The following is a 25,186-nucleotide window of genomic DNA, read 5'->3' on the forward strand; positions in this document are numbered from 1 at the left end:
ATGATAATAATGTGGCTCTTACCCGATAACAGTGACACAAGGTGTCATATCTATGTAGTATTTGTGATTTGTAATTCCTGAGCTAAAACACTTCCTTTGATGCATTTTAGGGAATGTATTTAGTTATTATGGCTGTCAGGCTCTTACCTTGGGGAACTGGTAGGTGACCTCTGGGGAGTAGGAGTTTTTGCTTGGTTTCTTTTTGAGGGAAACAACCACAAAATACTCAAAGAGTTCTCTCTCCTGCCACTCAATGAGCTGCAGCTCCAGCGTGCGGTAACTGGGGGCCCGTCGAAGGATGGACTGCAGTTTCAGCAACCTCTGTGTGTGAGCTGAGGAGGAAAGCAGACATTAATACATACAATTATTTGTCTAACCTAGATTCACACTTAACAGTTCAGTATGTAAATCTAGGGCCTACAGAGTATCAACCTTCAGCCAGTCGGGAAATTAAATATACATGTGGGTGTAATTCACTGTTTCTGAAAGATCATGTCCAGTGTTCGGAGAGAAAACATCACTTAATCTCATTAGTATCCCTGTCATTGAATCTAGACATGTGATAAATGTTGTATGGTCAACTGATAATCCGTGCGTATGGCAAATGTTTCAGTTACAATCCTGTGGTCTGTCCGGTCACACAGGGTCACTTGCTAAATACAAAACTGGGAAGCTGTTGCACAAACACAGCTCCAAGAAAAGGTTTGGAGCTGACAGTGTAGCACCTAACCGTTGAACAAATAAATGCAGTGGTCACTCACCTTTGAACCTGTCATCAGAGTCACTCTCACTCTCACTGTTGTCATCTGGAGGCAGACATGAGACAGACAAGAAGGTTTTCTATGGGTCAGAGGGCAATTTCACAAACATGTATTTATGTCAAGACAGGGACACAGCAAGAATTCTATGTGGGTGGCTGAGACGCAAATATTTACTCACTTATCTGGCCAGTGGATAAAGGGAATACAGAGAGCCCTTACCTCTCAGAGATGCAGTCTCAACATTGGCCATTGACAGCTTCTTCAGCCTCTTCTTCCCACGTTTAGTGCAGTAAATGGAGTTGATCCTCTGGACCAGCTGTAAACAAAGGACAGAGGAAATTCTCTGTAGGGAGATCTGAAGTTTTGTTTCTTTTGATCCTAAGTATAGAAGAAGTAGTGGGTGTTCCTGGCCAAAAGTAATACTGCACTGTGCTTTAAGGGTTACTGAAAACCTTCAATGCGAGTTCTTGAGAAAAAAGTACCTCAAGAGGAACCCAGGCAGTAATAATGTGCATCGAGGCATTGCGTTTTAAAAACGTCTTTCCCAAACTGAGGAATTACAAGTGATCCAGAGCTGACTTGGCCCCTGCAGAAACCCAAGCTGGTCTGAGAAGCAGGAAAGGAAAGAGAACAAAGTCCGATCTCTGCAAGGACTTAGTGAAGGTGTTTGTGTAGGATCTAGTGGTGTGTACCTTGGGGATCCTCCAGTGCCTATGTGAGGCCAGGGTATCGCTGGTGCTACAGAGGCTATCATCCAGCAGTCCACAAGGTGACGTTGATACACGCTGGGGGAGAAGCAGCATTTCATCGTGGCTGTAGCGTTTGGGCAACTGTGACATCCGGTGGCTTTTCCTGTCACTCGGACCAGGGAGGCGAAGGGACTGGCTACTGGGTTTGGAAGGCAGCTAGTCGGAAAGAAAAGAATATGTAAGGTTAATTATATTTATTTATTTATTTATAATGTTTTTATAAATAGTTATCCAAGTGCATTCATTTAACAATATTTTCCTATAATCCTTAAGACTTTCATGAAATCAAAAGGTATAAAAATCTTAAAAATGTTTTCAGTGTTAGTGGCGGGGTCCACCATTCCCACGCTGAATTCAAATAGTCTCCTAAAGCATGAGGGATTTACAGGAAATAATGCGTGCATGTAATCCAACGTTACAGTTTCTAATTTGATCTCATTGATATCGGCCTCACTGTTTACTGCCCACTCTTTGCGCCATATGAGAGCTGTAATAAGTTACTGCCAAAGCAAATTGAACATTAAAAGATCATAGAAATGGCGACTCAATAGCCCAGTGGTTAAGGCGCATGCCACATGGACGCAAATGTCCTTAGCAGAGAGTCCCTGGTTCAATTCACAGCTGACCGGACTGTTTTCTGCATGTCATTCCCCTACCCTTATTCCCCACATTTCCTGTCTCTCACCACTACCACTATCAAAAAAAGGCATAAAATGGCCAACAAACAAAAAAAACATTAAAGTGTTCTAGCAGGGGAGTGCTGTTTCTTGTGAAGCAGTCACAAGAAACGCAATGTAATTGTCTCAGAGATACAAGAAGAAGCAGCCAGCTGTTCGATAAAGAGCTGCAGGACAACGGGCTGCACACCTACAACTCCTCAGCTATGCCCTGATGTTGTGTGGAAAACTAGTGTAATGATGGAAAAGCTTATTATTGACTTACTAGTCAATGTTTGTTTGTTGGCGATATAGCAGTTGCTCTTCCGTTATATTCCTGACAAGGTAGCTGCTCAAGGAGTATTTGCTGGAATATTAAAACGCACTTGTTGTGACCACCAATAGCCATGGGTGTCTTCAATTTATATAATGAGATAAGTAGTTCTGCGTTTACTTGAGGAACCCAAATGTGCAGAATCACCAGCTCTAAACATATCAAACTGCTTCCTGTAGTGCCACAAATGAGGTGTGAGATTCTTTAAAATATCACCCTAGTGAGTGGATTCACGTCAGCACAGCAAAACATGTGTGTTATGTTTACTACAGGAAAACACACCAGTGCTGTTGATCCCAACAGGTTTATTACCTACCTGAGGTGGAGAGTTCAGCTTCCTGTCCATGGTGGTCCAAGATCTGTTGCTCTCCAACAGACAAGACTTCCGAACCAAACTCTTGCGCTTCAGGTCAACATCCTCATATGGGTTCTCCTTCTCTGCGGGGATGAAGTAATGAAGTAAGTATTCACTGTAGCTCAAATATAATGTCGACCGTGAAGCTAGCAGCTGCCCATAGACAGAGGGTGTTCTCAACAGAAGACAGACTGCTGGGTCAAAAAGGTGTCAGGGGCACAAGAGGGCCTCTCTATGGTTAGTCTGAAAAGAGATGAGTCATGAAAGGTAAGTCAAAGGTCACTCTCAGCTGGCCCACGTGAACTCCCTTTTTTCAAAACATTTACTGTTGGCACTGGGCCCCACAGGCCCCAGCCGGCCCAGCTGAAACTTCTGGACACAACACAGCTGGTGAGTCACTGTCCAGGCATGCCAACTGTCTGCTGTGAGAGTAGTATCTATATTTTTTCCGTTCGTGTGAAATACTGGAGTATATTTGTAATATATCGAAAATAGGGAAAATAAAAAGATTTCTAAACTTATGCCACATGCTTAAACATATTGTGGAATTACAAATAAGGCATAAGGTATGGTTTATTTATATAGCACATTTCAAACATAAATGACAATTCAAAGCGCTTTACATAAGCATAAACATACAAAGCAACAAACAAATAGAATAAGAAAAGACGATTCATAAAAGAGACAGAAAAAAGAAACAGTAGAATATGGTGGATTTAACAGATTTAAGAGTTAAGCAAAGGTAATAACGTTTAAAAACCACAGCTAATACTCTGACTAAGGTCTGGATTGTTAATTGCTTTGAATGATGTTAAAATACATCCCTGTGCCTTAAGAACTTCCAATGAGCACAGACTTTGCTACTGCTCTATAGATGTACTTCAGTGAATAAATGATAGCAGAAAAGGAAAGAAAGGGAACATTACAGAGCGCTGCACAGCTCTCACTGATGTCACCTGGCAGAGGGCCAACTTCAATAAAGAGAAAACACCACAGTCCATGTCTATTCAGACATGTGCTCTGAGAATAGCTTTTTGGCAGGGTCTGAAAAAGGTTGTGAGAAAGTGAAGAAACCACAGTGAAGAATAAAAACAGAGCCAGATGGCGTCGAAATGCATGAAGGGAACTTTTAAAAGAAAGAAAAGCAGTGTTATCTGTCAGTAGAAAAGGAAAAAAAGAACAAAAAATCTATTTGGTAGCTGTGTTCCTTCTTCCTGAGTATATAAGTGGAAAACCTGATGAACTCAGCATCTCAAACAACGAGCATGTGTTTTAAAAACATCTAAGATTAACCTACAGACAGAGCTTTGTTCAGTTATCTATTTTCAGGTTAATTATTGAACCTGTCTGAGGTAAATACACACACCCATGCACATATAGACAGACAATGTACACTGCCAAGGATTTTCAGAGCGTTACGTTGTGTCACACAGTGAATTAGCGTACTGGAGTTATTTTCTGTGCATCATTAAAGCTGAGGAGCAGAATAAGAGGGCTTAGTATGACCCCACGTTGTGCTGCAACTCCATTAAACTGAAGCAATGCTGTAATGAGAGCCTACTGGGAAAATGATATGTCTGTAGAGCTGCTTATGAACTGGAGGGTACTAATCTACTCCTCTGATTACAAACATCCAGATCTCCCTGAAACACCCCTCAGACACACAGTATTATGTCGAGAGTGGACACACCTCGGCTGCACACTGTGATTGTACATTTATGTGTACACAATGGGCTCTCTGGGCAGGGCGAGGCCACAGAGCAAACTACACCAACAACGTCAGTATCAGGTTACCCCATGAAGTGGACGAGCTACAGTAAAGTGGCACCGCTCGCCCACTCAGCGGTAAACAGAAATGTGCATGTGAAGTTTTTTACAGTTTTGTAAAAACATTTGGTGGCACCACAAACCATACAGTGTGTCCATCATGAAGAGAGTCTGCGTGTGACCACACTGAGAAAGTGCGTAGGAGAATGCACATGGCATATTTTACACCAAAGGTCTGAGGAATGCCTAACCATTGCTGTTTTTAAATCCAGACTGAAAACCTTATTGTTCAAAAGCTTTTTAAAACCCAAGGTCTTATCAAGCAATTTCATTTGTCATCATTATCATTGTATTATTATTATTATTATTATTATTATTATTATTATTATACTTTTATTTCATTTTGATATTAATCTCTCTTATTTTGCTCCTTTAAACTGTATTGTTCTAACTTTGAATTGATTTGGTTACCTGTGTTAGAAACATGTTTAATAAACTAAACTTCCCTGCCTTGCCTTGCCAAAGAATAAAAAAATAAAAGGTCCAACTGTGTATGTAACGGTCTAAGTGTAGCTTCAATCTGAATCCCTCACTGCATGTACCAGACCAGAGTTATTCATCAGGGTAAGAGCAGACAACACTTGAGCGAACTACGTCAGCGAAGGTAAATCTGGGCGTTTGAATAAGAATGAGACTCTAATACAGACAGCTGAATCATAGCACAGAGTGTGATTCATCAGACTGTAAACAGATCACTCAATGGCACACTATTTATCAACTCGAGTAGTGAAAAGCACTTAAATCAGTCGCCTAATATCATAATCCATCATTCAATTGTAGCAACACTGTAGCATGGGTTACAAATTACTTGCACTCTTAAAGGTAAACATCTGGCACCAAGTACAGGTGCCAGAAACCCAAATGATGTGAGTGAATGTCCTACCAAGGTGGCTAAGGAAGCCAAGATGTCCTAGGGAAACTGTATGTGTGTGTGTGTGTGTGTGTGTGTGTGTGTGTGTGTGTGTGTGTGTGTGTGTGTGTGTGTGTGTGTGTGTGTATATGAAATTCCTCCTAAAAACCCCAGCACAGAGGGACCAAAACATGGCTCATTTACTGCTGTGGCTGCTTCTCACATGGATCGTCTGACCTGTAAACCACTACGTCGTGTTAGTGGAAACCACTGCTCTCGTCCATTAGGACTCCAGTTTGAAAGCTTTGTTGGAAATAGCTGGAACAATTTCAAACTTGTCTTTGTCAGGAACAAACAGAGATTGGCCAAAGCCGCGTCTCCAAACTGCAAACTCCACTCACAGTGCTGGATGAACAATGGAGGCTTTGTTGGGATTCACATGAAAATCAGTCACGCCTTGACGCTCTCTCCAAGACTACTGCACATCCTCAGCTTTAGAGCACCACACTGATCACTGATTAGAGAACAACGCAGCTTCTTGGAGAAATAGCATGAAGTAATTTAATACTTGCATATTAAGCCCTTATTTGGTAACTGAGAATTCATCATCAAAAATTCTTGTGAAAACTTTTTACTGCATCTGAAATCTAAGCTTCATCATGAGACTTTACTCACGCTGACACACATTTCCACCACATTAAGTATGCACTGGGGGAACTGGCAATTGGACTGAGCAGAAGGCCTGGGGTTATTTGCTAGTGGAAAGGAATTTGGCTCTTCAACATATCCAGCATTTCATACACACATTGTCTCAGAAAACATTTCAGTCGACCCTGCGCACAGTGAGATACACAACGTGTCGCTTGCGAAGTAACAATGTGAGAGGATGATGCTCTACAATCAAGATTTAGCAACAAAATAAAGATTTCCTCAACCAAAAGTTTGGTAAGACAACCAGAAAATCTTTACAATAAAATACAACCACATGTTATCTATTAATCGTACGCTCAGGAGTGTTTACATGAGGCAGATGCAGGAGGAGGAGCTACCCTTACAACCTTTTGACATAGGCCATGCTGCATGGGGCTAGCACTTTCACCAAAACATCTGACTACTGTCTTTTAAAGCCAGTGTTACATTCACAAAGAGAAGGCTATCAGAGGCTGTTTCCATAAGGGAAAAATAATACAACTAACAGATTGCAAACGTACTGTAACTGTCTCACTTATAAGCAATGACTAAATTCAAAAATGTTCCAAAGGCTGAGTTGTATTTAACTGTTTAAGTGCTGCAATTTACAATTATATTGAAAAATGATTGATTAATCTGACGATTATTTCCTTTTTTTATTATTTAATTATTTGGTCAATAGAATATAAAGAAATAGTGAAATATTTCCATCCACAAAGCCCATGTTGATATATTCAAATGTCTTGTTTTGTCCGACCAACAGTCCAAAACACAAAGACATTCAGTTTAATATCGTATAACACAAAGAGAACCAGAAAATATTCACATTCAAAAAGCTGAAAGTAGAAAGATTTTGTCATTTTTACTTAAAAAGGTGACTCAATTATCAAAACAAGTTGCCAATAAATATTCTGTTGATTGACTAATCTATTAATCGACTCTAAACTGTATCCAAGAGAGACCCAGGCCAGACAGAAACCAGAGAGTGATCAAAGTGACATGAAGGTCCTCTCCTGTTTTCAAAGCTAGCGAACCAGTGTGCTTACCTACTATGTCCTCATAGGTATTCTCCTCTAAAGTGCTTTTGGAATTGGGTCGACTCCGCGTGCCTGTGGTTACTGTGCCATTCTCTTTAGGTGAGGAGGAATATGAAGATGGTAGACTCGTAGCATCCTCCGACTCACACGACTCTCTGGGAAGAAATGAAGAAAGTCAAAACAGCCCAAGAAGGGGAAAGATGTTGCACAGTCGGAGACAGATAAGAGTAAACTGAAGAAGTCCAGAGGAGGTTAAAAATAGTCCAGACGGTCGGTTTTACTTCTTCTCCACTTGCCAACTAGGAACAGAGAGAGTCAACAGCTTCAACGTATCCCTTAAAAATCTTAAATGAGGAGCCACTAATTATAAAACACACAAGAAAACTGAAACACCATGATCTACATGTGCTCTAAACACAAGGAACTTTGTGATAAATCACAAGTAAACATGCAGATGTATTACTATTTCTCTTCTCTGCACAGTATAAAGCTCACATCACTTGTCACAAGGCACCGCAGAGGAACTTTGCTAGATTAGTGCAGGGATCTACAATATGGTCATGTCGCGCCATCGACAGCTTGTGGCTTTTAAGCTTGGTCTGAAATGGCTAGAGCCACAGGAATGTTAAACACAGAGTCCAAGGGGATGAACATTTAAGGATTTCATCCCCATTTTACATAGGGGCAATCTGGAGAGGCCCCACCCTCAAACTGAGGATCCGGAGAGCTAAGAAGCAAGAGCAGACTACAGGATCCAATATTCAGATAATAATTAAGCAACAAAGGGGCACAATAATCCAGTGTTGGGTTTCACTGGTTTCTATAGGATATTCATAAAGTATATTATTCAGTTACAGGCAAAGTATGAGTGAACTTCTTTTTGAATTAGAATATACTGTAGATCTGCTAGGAGTGTTTACATTGGCAAATTTAAGGACCAAAATTAATTTCCAGAAATTCTAAATGGTATGTAGAATAAATCAGTTATATTTTTAGTATGAGCAGCTTCCAGTAGGCATTTACATCCTGATGAACATATGACGACATTATTCAGTTTGATTGAATTAGGAAAGCTGGAGTGACAAGAACTCAATGTTCTAACAAAACAAAACTATTGTTATTCTTCAATGGTCTTTTGGGAAACATAACTGATTAAATTACTGATCTCTACGTTAAATCATCACTAAAAACCAGAGTAGATCGCTCGAACACCACAACCAGACACACTGATCAGTAACTTACAATACTAGCAAAGCAAACACTTAGCCTGAGATCCAAATACCTCCACCAGATATGTAAAAGACATTTCAAACTGAAAATAATAACTTTAAAATACAAAGACAGCTAAATAAATTCAAAGCACCCAAAAGAGAAGCACAAATCCAACTTTTTTCGCTCCTGATACATTTTCCAATACTTGAGCCCAGAGTATCTGCAGATCTCATGTGCCGAGCCGCTACCAGAGCTCTCTTTCTCAATAATTCAAATTCTCTATGACTCACTGGGTGGAAATCATTTCATGTAAAGTTACATGAGGCCAAAGATGGCTGTGGAACAAAAACTGAGTTGGCTGCCTGCCGTCAAACATTTAAAAAGAGACTGTATTTAATAGGCTACACTATAATAGATAGAAGCACACCAAGCTCACCTGTCTTGTGGTCTCCCTGGGGTGCTCCCCTCGGCCTTTACCGTTCGTGTCCCACTGGGTGCCGGGGTCGAGGGCAGAGGCGGGGGAGACTCAATGGCTCTGTTTGGAGGTAGTCCATTGACGGGCGACACGCTTTTCTGGTCCCGTTTGGCATCATACTCAAAAGTGCGTTTGGGTTTAGGTAAGGGGTTGACTGGTGTGCCGACAGAGGTCTGTTGGCTCGGTGGTTCTGGGCTCTCAGACCTCGCTGAGCTCACACTAAACCTTTGTTTGAGTTTAGAGAGTTTATCAGCCACCAAAACAGCATCTGGTTCTGTGGCCACTGAGCAAATGCTGCTGCGCTTACTGGTGCATGTACTGTCCAGGTCGTCACCTATCACAAAAGACTTTTGTCTTGTCTTGTCTGGAGCATAGCAATTGCTCAGATAACGTGGAGGGGATGGGCTGGGATTCTCCTTCAGGGCTTGCTCTATCTTTTGTATCCTGTTTAAGACCGCTGATGTCTCCTTCCGAGCAGACAGGCAGCGTACAAATGTTCCTGAGGACTCTGTCTTGCCTTTCCTTTTCTGGAAGCGGCCTAGGCCGTCTTTGTCTGAAACCCCTTCCTCTTCCTCAGTGTAGGAGCATTCTGAGAAAGCTGTGCTCATCCTGCGAACCCCCTTAAAGTCAAACGTTTTCTCGCTACAGGGAGAAGAGAGCAGGCTGGGGCAACCTTCACTGCCGCCTACGCGCTCTCCTCCTCTTTTATCTAGACACAAGCTCATCCTAGGCAGACCCACCCTCCTGCACTCCCATTCTGAGATCTTTTTGCGGATTGTAGCGGGAGGACCACCTGCTACTGAGCGGGTGAGAGAGAGGGTGCGCTTGTGGCTTTGGTTAGAGGAAGGTCCCAGTGAGAGTGTGCTCCAACTCAGAGGTCGACCATTAAGTCCATCTCCCGGAGAGAGTTCCTCTTGTTGCTCCTGGACGCCCTGACTGTCCTGGCAGGACTTGGTTTGACCTGGAGGCTTATAGATAGAGAGCCTGTTGTCTAGGCAGCTGATGCTCTTTGACTTGGTGAGACGGCCTTGGAAGTCAGCGTCACCTGTGAGAAATGCACCGCTGCACAAGGTAGCGGTCTTGCTGTTCCAGCCAGTACGTGCCAGGAACCTGCCGTCAGTCCTGACGTACCTACTCTGCTTCTCACCGTCGCTAAGGAGAGGCTGCTGGCTCTGCCCCTGACTGGCAGCGAGAACAGGACAAGGTGAAGTAGACTGGCACCTGAAATGAGACAGAGAAAGGTGTCAACAAACATTGTAAACATTTAAATGTTTCTCTGAGAAAAAGAAACATATAAATAAACCTAGAGAGGCAATTATAGGAGCTGCCGACAAATCCACTCAACCCTGCAGCATAAAAAGTACAAGAAACTTGATGGTGAACAGATGGGCGAAAACTGTAATGAATCAGCTGACAATTATGAATTCATTCCCAGGATCAAAGACAGAATGAAAACTTGAGCCACTTATTATAAATAACCACAGGAAAGTATTCTGTCTTTGGCTGCATGAGATTAAAATAAAGGCCAAAAGAAACAAAGACAACATTAAAATGCCACTGTGGATTTTTCCACATAATCATAACAACTTGAGGAGAATCGCTGTGGACCTCCCACAGAAAGCAATGTGCCAAGCAAGATTTATTACAGCGGTCTTACCTGTAAAAGTCTCACCGCTCCTCTCTGGTCCTCAGAGCCTTTTCAAAGTGATACTAGGTGCTACAGTTGCTCCACTCTCACTGCTGACTGTACCACACACACACACTCACACACATGCACTCACACATGCTTTCTCACGGTCCTCACCTCCTTTAAGATTTCCAAAGAGAGACAAACTTTCCCTGTAGATCCCCGACACCTTAAGACTCATAGTCATGCAGGAGCCTTGTCATGACTTGGAAGCTGGCTAAGTCTTGCGAAAGTGAAGCGTTGGGAGATCTGATGTCATAGCCGTGGTTAGAATAACAAGCGCTATGGGAGGAGGAAGCTGAGGGCTGCGGACTGTGATCCAACAATGCAGGTTGGGACAGATCTCGCTTCACACCTACCTGCCCTTCCCTGGTTTCATGCCTCCTGCTCCAGGGTGGGAGACTTTTTTACAACAGCTAGGAACCTGCAAGCTGCAAGCATGATGGATGCATCTTATCTTACTTCCCCTGAAGAAATATGAGATTTACAGACGAGAACTCATGTCTGTGAAATTTTACTGCTGGTTTGTAGTATTCTGAAGTCCAATGAATAGATTTTTAAGCACACAATACTTTACTGAACTGATATATCACTGGACAGGAGTTCCTCCAACTTGGTTACCAAAGAACTGAAGCATTTCAATTTCAATGTATTCAAGTTGTATTTACTTCTTATGAATGCTAAACAGGGAGATTTAAAGTATAGTGATGACATTTTACCGAAAGACAGAACCTCTCGATCATCATATAATGAGAAATAAAACATGAAATGGACTTCTTCTTCAATTTCCATTAAATCACATGACATCCAAAGCCTTTTTCTCTTTATTAAACCTTCCTGTTTGTCTCATGAGATGACACAGTATGTTAAGTTTGTATCAAACATCAACAGACCAACTTTCCTATTCGATGAATGAATTGAGATTTGATTATTAATGTAAATATAAACTAACTTGAATTTGAAAAGAGTTTAAGATAAACTCAAATCTCTGGTGAAATGTCTATCTGACCTATTGTGGGTGTTGAGATATGAAAGTCAAACAGGCTGTATGTTTTCATGAAGAAATACTTTTTGATATTAAATCAGCAGTCCAACACATGACATGTTGCAGTGCTTCAGCAGAGAGTTATTAAATTGTGTCTGGCATGTTACATTTCTACTGGTTCGCTGTTGAAACTCCCAACAAAATTTCTGCCAAGCACAGCCAGAGAGGGAGTCTCTGAAGCGCAGTATCAATAGGAATGTTTTAGTAGCAACCAGACCAAACACTCAATAATACTATTCTAATGCCAGTAAGAGTACAGTCTATTGAGTTAATCGTAGCAATTTTAATTTTGGCTCTTTGGTTTGATGGCCGCTGGGGTTGAAACATTGGGGAGGATTCACGCTCTCCCTGCTTATACATAAGTTCACTAATGTGACAGTAAACAAGCAATAAAAAGAAGAAAATATTCACACTGGCTTCATGTTGCACTTTGTGATGAGACTGCATCCATGTTTCATTTGATATACCAAGTACACGACATGCAAATGAATTTGAACTCAATCTTTATAAACTTGTAGACTGATTTTGTTACATTATTTAAATATAGTTTATGATTGTTTTGTAATATAATATTTAGTCTTTGTGTACTTTGTATTACTGTACTTAAATGTGTTGTTTACATAGCAGCAGAATTTATCACGCCGAATAATACAATACTATGGCCTCATTTAGATACAATTATTTCTTATGCTGTAAAAAACAAAATGTAGACTGCAGTATTAACACCACTCGATTAGACACAAAAAGGAAATATGTGCAGAATGTTTGTCTATTTTAGGGCTTGGGGACTTTAAGGTGGTTCTGGTGGTCTTCATCATGCTTTTAGAAATAAGTCCAGCTCAGTGAGCTTCAGCTGGGCCGGCCACACATACAGTACCGTACGAAGAGCTGAATGCCAGGCACAACCTGGCCTCTGGCTTTCACTCAGGCTTCCAGGACATGCTAACCACAGGCCACTTCCTGTTCCTGACCAGGATGGAGGGAGCAGACTGCTAACACAAACAGCACTTCTACTATTATACTTCAAAAACGTTATCATCCATCAGCACTCGTTTATGCAAGACCAAAGACACAATTCTAATCCAGCACACATTTTATTCTTTCAGAGGGTTTATTTGCTGACATATCAGTAAAGAAAAATTCAGTGAATCTGCATTTCTGGATGTATAAAACTCGTCACAGGAGTGCGAGTTCTCTCTCTCACAGCCTTGTCAGCATGTTTCGTGTTGCCAAAACACCTCACTGGATTGCTTTTGTAGTTACTTGGGATCTTTGAGGTGCAGGACATCATTTAAATGATTCCCTCACAGAAGATCACAGAACAAGTATTGTGCACACCCTGCGTGCTTTGTATTGTTTGTCCACCATGCTGCTGCATGCCGCCATGGGTGCCACTTGAGGCTACACATCTGTTAAATGGAAGCTGCAAAGCGTCTTCGTGATCTTTAAGATTCTAGGGTACCATGAGCCCATGAGGACAGCGAGCTGTTAATAAGGCTCGACTACAACAACAATTAAATGTATCAAAAGAGGCTGAGGGTAAATTCACAATTATCATGTTAGAGGAATGTAGCCGGCAGGGGTGAGAGAGCTTGCTACTGTGATTAGTGTTTTCCTCACGTTTACATTCCCCAAGTTAAACATAGGAATAGTGATGAACGTGCACATTTTCCAACAATTTAATGGTATTTATCTAAATTATAATATTATCATTTTGTGTGGTTTGCCAATTCCAGTGGGACTAATTAAACTGCAAGCTATTACAGAAAGCAGCTGCCACAAGTTACTGTATGTTTTGCGGCGTAATTAATATTGTTCTATGTGCGTTTATTGCACCACAACTGCCTCATCAGCACAGACAATTAGGAATGAAGGAATAAGAAAACACTCCAGTCAAATAATAGCATTACTACATATTAGAATATGGAAAGCAGCATCAGGCTGTCACAAGGTGGTGCGACGGTGTGAACGCAGACAATTCCCAGCTGTGAAGTACAATGACTCGTGGAGCTACTGTATGTAAGATCAGTTCAGTCTGTCCTGCTCCTAAAAATACTTTCTTGTTAAAGAAAATGGACAGGAGGATAAATTGTAAGAATGAATAGTCTAGATATCACATATCATTCCCAAAGTTTGTTTTTCTCCCCCAGTAGGACACTGTCAGCTCTCAACATGCTAACACAAGCTTCAGCTCACTACTCACAGTTCACACTTGGATGGGGCCCTTGTCCAGGATACAGGATCGTACCGGTACTTGCAAATGCTTTGGAAGTCTTATCATGACAGACAATCATCGGTCGTTCTTTCCCATGAGTGTAAAAAAAGAAAAGAAAAAGAAAAACTACTACAGACTGATCATCGATGAGAAAGACGTGTTTGAAAATGAATGAAAGTACAGCTCTTGTTTCTCTGTCAGTCAGATGGATACTCTGAAACCACGTGATGTGATGTGAAGTGCACATTAACCCGCCCACCCCCGATGTCCCAGATGTCACTGACCTGTCGGGGACGTCCCGGGGAGCTTTACCCCCTCCTGCTCGAGGCGCAGCCTTTGAACTCTTGTTGGCAGTCATGTTGGTCTGTAAACCTCACACTCACCTGAAGGACAAACACAAGGATGTGATACACAAAAAAATTAAAAGCTGCAGCATTCCAGGCATTTCAATAAGCAAATAAACATTAACTCATACCGCAAACTAAAACAATTCTAAGGTTGTTTGGGTTTGTCAATGATAGTCATTTCGAATTCAGACTCTGAATTACGGCTTTTACCAAACTAGAAGGGCAGTCTGAGAGCGCAGACATCCGCCAAGGCCGTTTCCATAAGTGAAAAATAATGTGTGTATCCAGCCCGTGATTCGGATCCATTCCAAAATGTAAGGGCATCTTCCTTGGCCCATGCTTGACACAAATCGGGAAAGTAGTTATTCCGTCATTCTGCTGACAAACAAACATACTAACTAACCAAAGAGAAAACCTAGCCTCCTTGGTGAAGGCAAACATAAAATGCAAATTGACTTAGTAGATTCATGAAAGGATGAACATGGACTTCATTTCAGTGCCACCTCAAAAACAAATTGTCCAAAATCCCTGTAAGAACACAGACAGGACAAAACTAAATGGGGTGTGTGCCATCAGTGTGAACTCATGTTACTTGGCTATGCAGCTGTGCTCACCACCTGGTTTTAATGTTAGTCTGACACTGCTTAGCTTTTGTATTAAAAGAAAGAACAAAGGAAATCATGGATTACATTAAGGATCACTACAACCCTATAGATGATATGAGCTTGACTTGACACAAGTTCTAAGGCTCTCAAGCCTGAAGTTGACTGACTTAACATGAGAGTAGAGGAGAAAAGTAGTTATTGCGCTTGACAACTTTTCATAAGGCAAGCTAATAAAAGATCGTACAAAGCACCCCACTTCAGCCCGGATGCCATGTTGAATCGTCAGTGTCAACATTGGAGAAGAATTTCAACAAAGTGATATAACTAACACAGCATGCAGATGTTGTGCCAGAGAAACTCTGGTGCTTCGAGCACAGCTTTTCCTCCACTTATAAATGTCCATTTTCACATCAAACAACATACAGAACTACATCAACAGCTGAACTGACAATATTTAAACAAGGTTGGATCATGGCCCGAGAGGAAATTTGGAAAGGATGCCGTTATTCACATGGCTGCTACGCTGTTAATAATATCTTGTTTTCTTTTGATATTTTTGGGGGCTTTGTTTGACTTTATTAAATAGTACAGAGATAGACAGAGAAGGGGGAGAGAGCGGGGACGACATGCAGTGGAGGGTCACGGTTGGGATCGAACCCGACTAGGCAGAGCCTACCCTTGGTGTTGTGCACCGCTCGAATTGGCATGGAGCGTTGCGCTCAAACTTCAAATTAATTCAACTTGAGATAACAGCTGTGTCGTAGCCAGAAGAGATGCAGGCAAGCAGGGGAGGTAACCATAGAAACAAAATCACCTAGCTGTGTTCACCGCAAGGCTCTGCGCCCTAACTCACAGTGAGAAATATCCTATCATGTGAAGGCAGCTTAGTACATGGGGAACCTGCTTTATCAGGTGAGCCCGAGTAATATATCTTTAATCTGGCTTTGCACTCTTGCAGAATCTTATCTACTGTTGTCTATTGTTGTCTGTGTTGTTTTAATCTTGCTACTGTATGTGAAGCACTGCATGTTTGTATGAAAGGAGCTGCATACATCAAGTTGAGTTGAGTTAAGTTAATGGCATAAACCAGGAGAATACAGAGTCAGAATTGACCAGTTTGATGCGTGCAGAGTCGGTAAAGTTTTGTATATAACGTGTGTGCATAATGTAATCAAACTCATCACAATGAATCCTCGTGTGTCTGGTACTGCACTTCAGCACATGTTCATTTCAGAGGCTACAGACCTGCAGAAATGAATTACCTCTAAGGATAGGCATATACTGTCTAACGGCAGGTAATAGTCTAATTAAAGTTATTTAGTCAGTTCAAAAAATCACAACAAAACACATTTGCTCATTTATTCAGTACTGAGAAGAGTTCAGAAAATGAGATACTGATATATCGCACAAGTCTTTTTTTTTTTTTTTTTACATAAAGACACATTATAAACATTTTTATTGTGTCCACAATATTTACATATATTCAAGTGTGGCTCTTGAGTAATTGTTGAAAAATACACTTTTGAATGCTCCCCTGGTGGACAAACTATGTAATAAAGACACTGTTTTTAAAAGATGGCAATCATATCTTTGGTACTGACATTTCTCTTTACTTATCGGTCGACATATGCAGATGCCAATCTATCTAAGAGAAGCTCATATTGGGGGATACATTAGTAGCTGTAATATCTAGTCGTGCAAACAGTGTTGCCTTCATTTGCCATGGTTGGGTGACATCCACCTATTTCTGCCTCTACCCTAATGAAGCATATTCTCACAGATGCATGCTGTTCTTGCTTATGGGCTGTGGATCAGTATCATTTAACATGCTCAATTTAACACCATTAAATGTCCTGACAGAAGGCAAAACTGTGAAGACATCTTCCTTATGATAAACATTTCCTGGACTCAAATTAGACCAGCAGTTAGTTCAACTGTTGGCCATTGCCCCTGAAAATCTGTTTTTTAAATGCAGCAATGACCTCTTCAAGAAGGCTCAAAGTGATTGTTCTGGTGCAGAAGGAGGTCAAATCTGAGATCCCTATAGATCAGAGGTGGAGGATGGGAGGGTGTTTGGCAGCATGGCTTGTTTACAGGAAGTTGTTGTATGAAGAAGCCAGCCAACCAGTGTTGGAGCTGAGTCCTATAGAGACAGATGAGGAGAGAGAGGGAGCATTCCTGCTGTCAGCTATTTCCTGTAACTGTGGACTGTGCTAAGAGGACGGGCCATGCATCATTATTTTCATCAAAGAACGATGTTGTCCTGTCCTGCTTACAACTTTCCATGAAAATTTACACAAAGTGCAAAAATGGCAGAAAGTAGCACATGAACACGAGGACTAGAGTTTCATTACTGCAGGATTTAAAATGTGTACTGATTAACCAGTGTGTCAAGTTTCTCAAATAGTTTCTAGAAATCACATCTGGGACGAGGACTACGGATTGCATTGACGATTGTCTTGTGAAAATACACTTTTTGAAAAGCCTCATGGAACAAAAATTAGCTCAATAATTTATCCATGATTGCATGACAAAACAAAACAAATCATTCTGGAAAGGCAAAACTAAAAGGAAATTGAGACAAAAATAAGATTATTTTTTTTTAATATTACTCTAAATTAAACTAAATTAAATGATTCTACTTACATAAAATGCAGACACACTGGCAGCTGTGTAAAATAGTTTTGTGTAAAATATGTTTTAAGAGGTAACATGAAGCTTCTGTCATTTCAACACCTTAGAGAAAACATACAAAGATTAGCTGCCAGGAGCGAAGAACATTAAACTAACTTAACATTTTAAATTGTGTCAGCTCCACACACGTTAGTTATATTAACCAATGTTTATTTGTATGAATTCATCATTTTACATTTTTTTGGACTGGGAAAGCTTCAATCACAGAAATGGGTCACAGAGGACCAAGATGGATTTTGCAGTGTAAACACTGAGGCGTTAACCAACTGACTTCCTGAGGTCTGATACCATCTCCCTACACAAAATCACAGCCTGTAAACAACCACTTCTAAGAAAGCTCTAGAGTACCTTTAAAAGTGCATTCAACCAGATTCAAGACACAAATTCTCTTGGGATGTCAGAACGGTCAACAGTGAGAAGTCAACCGCTTCATGCTCATTTCTTCAATCACTACAGTGTCTTGATGACGGCCTTGACATTGATCAGTGATAAAATGTTTGATGTTTTACAGAATGAGGAGGCGAACAATCAGACATGAATGTATGCGGGCACACTTTGGCATTTCAAGAAATATTTCTTCTTCTCAAATTGAAATACTTTAAAAATGGGTATATATATGTGCTTCACAATATATCCTAGGATGAAAACATTTTAGTTCTTCAATAGTTCTTATTGATAAATGACAAACTTGTTAGGTTGTTGCTTATTTACACATCCAGCAGATACAGAGCAACATTATCTTTCATTTGGAGTCATGTTTGTGATGTTTGCGCCTAATGGTTTTTCACTCTGTTTTTGGTCTCTACCAACTCCTGAGGGAAATATCTGGCTCTCTCACTGCTAAATGCTTCACCATGTTAACCGGCTAATTGTGTCTGTCAGCAGTTTGGTGCTGAACAGGTAGCATACATTGGGATTTTTGGGATTTGAACCAAAATAATAAAATTGCGGGCTGGAAAACCTAAACAATAATGTGAAAGACACGAATACATGTACCTGAGGGGAACTGAGTTAGGTGACTTCATCACAATGAGCAACACATTTTACATTACACCACTGTTAATAATATGAAACTATTGGTTGGAGTAGCTTTACGTATGGACATTACTATGTCGTGAAAGCCCCTTTCCCACGTGACATTGAGCGTGACACGGAAGAAAATAAACCTTGTCTACTGACAATAGCCATCACCTTTTTTAAACAGGTTTTTCCGTGGTGGAAAAAGGGTATAAGTCAACAGGGTGGTTGTTTGAGCTCTCTGTTGTTGCATTGAAAATGTAACTGCCCAACCAGGTCAGGAAAAACATGTGGCAACACACCCTTGCAGCATTATTTGGCATGTCCATACACCCGCACCCATTGTTTTCTATGAAAGCCAACACACACACACACACTGGTGGTGTTTCAACGCATGTCATGGCATCCTGACAGCACACCCTACTATTCTATTTTACACGTCACGTAAAGTGCAGAACTACAGACTGAAGCTTGACTACTTCTTTTGTTACTATTTATAGCTTTGTCAAACAAGTTAAATGTTCTCCTCCCCTACTTTTAATCCCTATTGTAGCAGTAACTGCTATTATTTCAAACTCAACCCAGGCAAATGAAAGAGGCATCCATGAGAAAAGAAATCCCAATTGCCTAACTGTCTTTTTAAGATATTCTACACCATCATCTTAACGACCTAATGGCAGAGTTTTCCTGGTTTTGTCCACAAGCACTAATAGATATGAGAGGCATATCAATGACGCATATCTTCCTCAGCAACAAGAGCATATTCATGAAATGGGTGAACAGTGTCTCCAATAGACTATTTGGGCTGGAATAAAAGAGCCCTTTGTGTTCAACATGTCCTTGAGAGGGATATGTGGTTAAAAAGTAAGTATTTTATCAGCTACGTCCGTGTGTGTGTGTGCGTGTGTGTGTGCGTGTGCGTGTGTGTGTGTGTGTGTCAAAGAGACAGACTATCAGGTAAAATATCTTTCAAAAGAGAGTCCGCTCCGCACGTCACAGTTCTCTCCACTACATGCAGGAATGTACTAATATTTTCCCTATCATCAGACCTGCGGCTGCATTCAAAATATTAAAGAATGTTTTAAGAGGGTGAAAGAAAGCAGAGGAGAGGGGCAGAAACACCTGGACCTGATGCCAAGAGCTTGTTTTTCATTCAACAAAGACTACACTCAAATATGCGCTCTCTCAACGTCTGGCACTTGATGTTCAGACCATGAGAGCATGGCATGATTTTATGTAACAATTTTATGACGTCATAGTGGAGTTCAGTCTTTGTTTATCCTGAAACATGCAGTAGCAGACACAACAGTGTCCATAAACAGAGGCTAATGCTGTCTTCTTCTGTCTCTTGCTGCTCTGCTCTGCTTTTCTGGCTGATTTAGTCCTCGGTTTATGATGATCAGCAACCTGACTTCAAGGTTTTTTTTAAAACCACCACAGAGCTTACAGGCAGCCAAGAATGAATAGGGAAAGGAAGAGTGAAAATCTCTGCAAATTCTCAACTCTTTCCAGACGTCACAACTCACTGGCAGGCAAGAGCCCACACACTGATCCACGCCATTGTTTCAGTATCAGCAGAAAGACCTGTTTTGTCCACCACGGACAAAGAGACATGAGCTGGTTGAGTCGGATCCTGTTAAACAGAGCTGTGTGGGAGTACAGCTGAATAAATGGAATCCAGCTTCTGATACTCAACCCAGGATAATACAGTCCACATCAAAGCACTTAGAGCACACACAAACTGCACATGTGATGTGTTCACACAAACATCCTTGTACTGCAGGACAAACATGATGGAAAAGCAGGTACGATAGTCTGGATGTATCTTCTTTACATAACCTGCAGTCTCTGGATAGCAGTTTAAGGCTCTATCAGGCTCAATGTGTTTATGTAAAAGAAAACCACCAAGTTTGATGCTATTGGCAGCTGCACACAGCCGTACCTATGTAATTACCCCCACACTCTACCACATGGTTCGCCATGCTGCCACTATAGCTTAATGAACCAGGTGGTACCAATTCTTGGAATCTTTTTTTATCTCCCTTTTAAGCCATTTCAGCTTTTTTTCCGGCGTGACCATGGCATATTTTCTCTTTGTGGAAAAGAGGAAAAACCCTTCTGTGTAACCTAGATATGAGCATGCACAGCTGCAGATGCAGGCATGTGGAAAATGGGCTTAAATCCATCTGAGCTGCAGCAGGGGGGTTGAGTCTGTCACAGAGCTGACCTCTGACACACAGTCTTTGACTTTTCCAAGGACATAAAGTAGATTAGATGTATTCTTGTTTGCTTTTACCTTAAAGTCAGAGTTTAGCTAAGCCAACATAACCGATTATAACTTCAACATCACCTGTGTTGTTACTTATTTTCTCTACTATGAGCATTTTTCGAAATCAGCAAAAACAAAAGCAGAACCAATGTGTTTTTCCATAAACAACTGTTATGTAAATATTCTGAAGACAGTGCAAGAAAATAAAGAAGTTGGACGAGAACCTGCAATGTCATCATTTAATCCAAAATCTGCTTCCATCATTAGCTTTCCACCTAAACCAGAAATACAAATCTCCCTTTAGACTGTTCTCTGGCTTCCAATGCTCACAGTAGCGTTACTACTCTTGACATAAAGTCAGTGAATGAATGAAGATAACTGGAAGTGATCTCATAAAGGGAAGTGTCATGTACATGATGACAATCTTAGATAAAGATATACCTTCAATTAATTGGACGGTAAATCTAACAATTGTGCTCCAAGACAAATCCACTAGTCATTTTGTATAGGTTATAGGCTGAATACTTGAGAAATAAATTGCAAGCTTGCACCATATATTCAGAATATCAACAGGTTCTGACAAGTGTTCATGAGCTAAAAGGTTCACAAATACAGCAGACAGCGTTTGTATTCAGACATCAGGCGGCTGTGGCCCAGGAGGTCGAGCGGGTTGTCCACTAATCAGAAAATCAGCAATTTGATCAGAGTGACAAGTGTCCTGTCGTAGGGCCAGATACTAAACTCTAATTTTCTCCCGACGGTATAGCCATCGGTGAGAGAGTGTGTGTGTGAAAGAGCATTAGATTAGATGATGAGCAGTTTGGCACCTTGTACACTTTGGTTGTTCGTATGACTAGAAAGGCGCTAAATCCATTTAGCATCAAAGCGGATGGTGAACTGCTTGTATCTGGCCAGGCAATGCTAAGTTAAGATTAACTAACATCCTGAATCAATGGTGTTAAGGTTGACTGGGTGTACAGTGCATAAAGAGAACAAGTTAAATTACACTGCCGCTGCCGGTTAAATATTACTGAACAGAAAACCTAAAGAAGAGTCAATATAAAGATGCAACCTGCATTGAGAAAAGGTAACACTAACAGCGTCGAGTACCATCTATAGCAGGGGTCGGGAAACTATGGCTGACAATTTTGAGCTCTGTTTCGCAAAGGGCGGGGCTTCGCTCCCGACACAAACACACGTGCGTACACACCTACAGTCAGAGTCAGAGTGAACAAAAAAAATATATCCACACACGCCCCCCTAAATTTAGGATTATAAATTAGGGATGTATCAGTGTTGTCATGCAAGTGTTCAACACAAGCAGACGACAGGGCTAACTAAGAGACAGCGTCCCATGTTCTCATCATCAGCAAACAGAGTCAAACATCTTTCAAGAAAAAAAGACTAAAACAGCAACACAACAGACATTTCTTTTCTGTAGTGTCTGAATTACAAAACAAACGGCCAAACCTAAAGCAGGTTTAAATAGATGTTCTTAAGTCAGAGTCTTAACTTCCAACTGGACCCGGGACCCCCACTGACACAGACTCTTATCTCCTCCCATAGACACTACACGTAACAATAACGTCTGCGTTACATTACACACATCTTTGTGACTATATATCCTCTGACAATTTTGTACATTCGTGCACAAAACTACCACTTCTAAAACTGAGCGGCTCTTCCACTTTAAATTCATATATACTGTACATATTTTTTATTATTTTATTATATATTTTGTTATTATAAAAGTTCTTTTTTTTCAACATTTGCTCTTATTTTTCCATTTTATTTTCTCTTACTGTGTTGTGTATGGACCGTTATACACCAAAACAAATTCCTTGTATGTATGTTATCCAAACCATCTCAGGTATGTGTTAAAGTCTATGAGTGTGAAGTAAAGTAAAGTACTGATGAACAGCAAGCATTGTCCAAGAGCCACTGACAGTCCAGCTGCCGGGCTAAAAAAAAGTGAAGTGTAGAAAAGAGGAGGAAGGATGTGTGAATTTCAACTTAAGTGAACTGTCACCACCAAAAAACTAAATAGTGTTCTTGAAACTGGCAGCTCATATTGTACAAATCATTTTAAGCAAATACCTGCAGCACCTGATATCAACCTAACAGAGACCTAACAGGATAACAAGAGGTAACATTTCTATCACATGAACATTAGAGTAAGCATAATCAACATGTTCTCAAACGGTTTAATTAAGCAAACGGTAAACAAATGACATAATGGATTAAATATTTTGGTTGAAAGTTTTATGATCTGCTGCTATTTCTTGCTATATCGATTCACAACTCATTGTAGAATGTGTTTATCACAATTTCTCATCATCAGACATCCTTGAAGGGACAGGAACTGAAGCACTGTTTGAATGTGATTTAGTTTAAATGCAGTACAAAAACACTGAATGGCATTGAGTGTCATGTCAAGTACATATCTTATTCATAAACATCCACACAACTTGTTGCTGCAGACGTTTTCCTTGAGAGCTACTACTTTACCAAAGTATATAAGCAGAAGGACTGTTCACAACAAGATGTGTATTATCATGAGTTAAATCATTCTTTTGCAATTCTATGTGTAAAGAGACATTGTCGTCTAGGGCCGCACGATATATCGCTTCAGCATCGACATTGCGATGTACACACCGCAGGAAGTGCAATGTCAAAGTAAGGCAAATTACCTCAAATATGTCATGCTACCACTTTTTTGCTACTTGATACAAAAGGAAAACTTGCACAGTTCTTATTTTAAGAGTAGTCTGTCTGATAGAACATCATTTACTCCGATTTTAGGCTTCTTGGATACACAGAGTTGAGTTTCTTGCTAGTGAGTGACATGCAGGTTCGACCACAACCTCAAAATGAGCTAAGACCAAGACAAATTCCCTAAAAAGGAAAATTTGGTTGCAAAAAGAAATGCAACCTAAGATGTATGGAAATATTTCGGCTACAGATGATGATGACCAAAAACAGGTACTTTGTCGTCATCTGGTGAAAAATCCAGTATTTTTTCATATTGCAATATATACAGAAGAAACAATATCGCAATGTCAGTTCCAATACCAGCAAATCACACCAAAACTATCTGGATGGATAGATAGCACCAGGAAAGAGTAACATCACTTTCATTACGATGTTGAGTGAACAGTGCCTTAAAAGTGTCTGGTGATACAGACTCACTCCTGTTTCACTGAAAGGAGAACAGAGAAGAATTTCCTCAATAGCTTCGTGTTGACAGTCCCATCCAGTGAGAGGGGAAGGTCATTGTTTGATCTGCACAATAGAAAGAGTTTAAGGGGGGAAAAGAGAGCTATAAAAAGCCAGTCACGTCTCTCAGGTTTGCATCATAGTGTGTAAGATAAGATCATTACAATGATGTAATCTGTTAAGAAAACTTAAGCAATTCAGAACAGACACAGCAAAGCTTCTCATTTAAACTACAGAGCAGTCAGTGAGAGCATGCCTTTGCCAGTGTTGCTCAAGGTGTGAATGTGTTAATACTGGTTCATATATAATAAAAAATTGTGTGTTGCATGAACCCGATTTCATAAGCGGTCATAAGAAAGAAAAGAAAACCCATCTGTCAGTGTTAGAAAATCATTTTAAATATTCCTGGATCCACCTCTGCACAGAAAGTCACGTGTTGCCCATGGCCTAAAAACATGCACCAAATGTCATCATAATTGCCTACTAAAAAATAAGCTCCAGTTAAAATGATACCCCCCTAACTAACTAATGAACTAACTGAGAGAAGGGTATGATGTTGAAAAAAGTACAATACTGATATGAGTACAAAGTATGTACATGTGAATTTTGTCTTGATTACTACATTAAAACTTCACTGTTCTGTGCATGGCATGTACAGGATGTCATATACAGTATATAGGTTTGTACTCTGTACAGTAGCCAACATGCAGCATTAACAAAGAAAACTTCATGTGTACAACCTTATGCACATATGTTTTGCACAAGGTCATCAATGGCCATAAGCATGTAAAGCAAAACACAAAGCATATATTTAAAGTTTACACATTTTGTTTCATGTGGCTTTTATCTCCCAGAACAAAAATAATCTCTCCTCAAAATCCAAACTACAACAGGAAAAGGGCACAGTGAGTTCAGTGGTCTGATCTGGAGTCCTGCACTTTTCTGTTTCTGCTTATCTGCTCTGCTGGTTTTACTTTTGTTGGATGTTTAAACGATAACTTGGTCTAATTACAATCCACAGAGTTACTGCCTGTATCCGCTGGGACTTTTTTTTCTTCATTCAAAGGGTCTGCGGAGAAAAGAAATCTGGTGTTTTAGCCAGTTTACTGAGTTTCATCGTTTAAACATGTCGATGACCAAATATG

At 40.5% G+C, this 25,186-nt stretch overlaps 1 protein-coding gene across 2 annotated transcripts in view; it reads right to left on the reverse strand.

Annotated features, from left to right (window-relative positions):
• dennd2b (DENN domain containing 2B) overlaps nucleotides 1-25,186 on the reverse strand; it is a 48,317-nt gene that overhangs the window by 18,055 nt on the left and 5,076 nt on the right. For both annotated transcript variants that reach the window (XM_029425344.1, XM_029425335.1), the window contains exons 2-9: nucleotides 14,178-14,276; nucleotides 8,908-10,167; nucleotides 7,269-7,414; nucleotides 2,817-2,938; nucleotides 1,454-1,666; nucleotides 981-1,077; nucleotides 762-806; nucleotides 148-332 (exon numbers count right to left, since the gene is read on the reverse strand). In XM_029425344.1, the coding sequence (XP_029281204.1) occupies nucleotides 148-332; nucleotides 762-806; nucleotides 981-1,077; nucleotides 1,454-1,666; nucleotides 2,817-2,938; nucleotides 7,269-7,414; nucleotides 8,908-10,167; nucleotides 14,178-14,251 (2,142 nt within the window). In that variant the 5' untranslated portion in view covers nucleotides 14,252-14,276. The remainder of the gene's footprint in view (nucleotides 1-147; nucleotides 333-761; nucleotides 807-980; nucleotides 1,078-1,453; nucleotides 1,667-2,816; nucleotides 2,939-7,268; nucleotides 7,415-8,907; nucleotides 10,168-14,177; nucleotides 14,277-25,186) is intronic.

Source organism: Cottoperca gobio, chromosome 3 (assembly GCF_900634415.1).
Source record: "Cottoperca gobio chromosome 3, fCotGob3.1, whole genome shotgun sequence".
Lineage (NCBI taxonomy): Eukaryota > Metazoa > Chordata > Actinopteri > Perciformes > Bovichtidae > Cottoperca > Cottoperca gobio.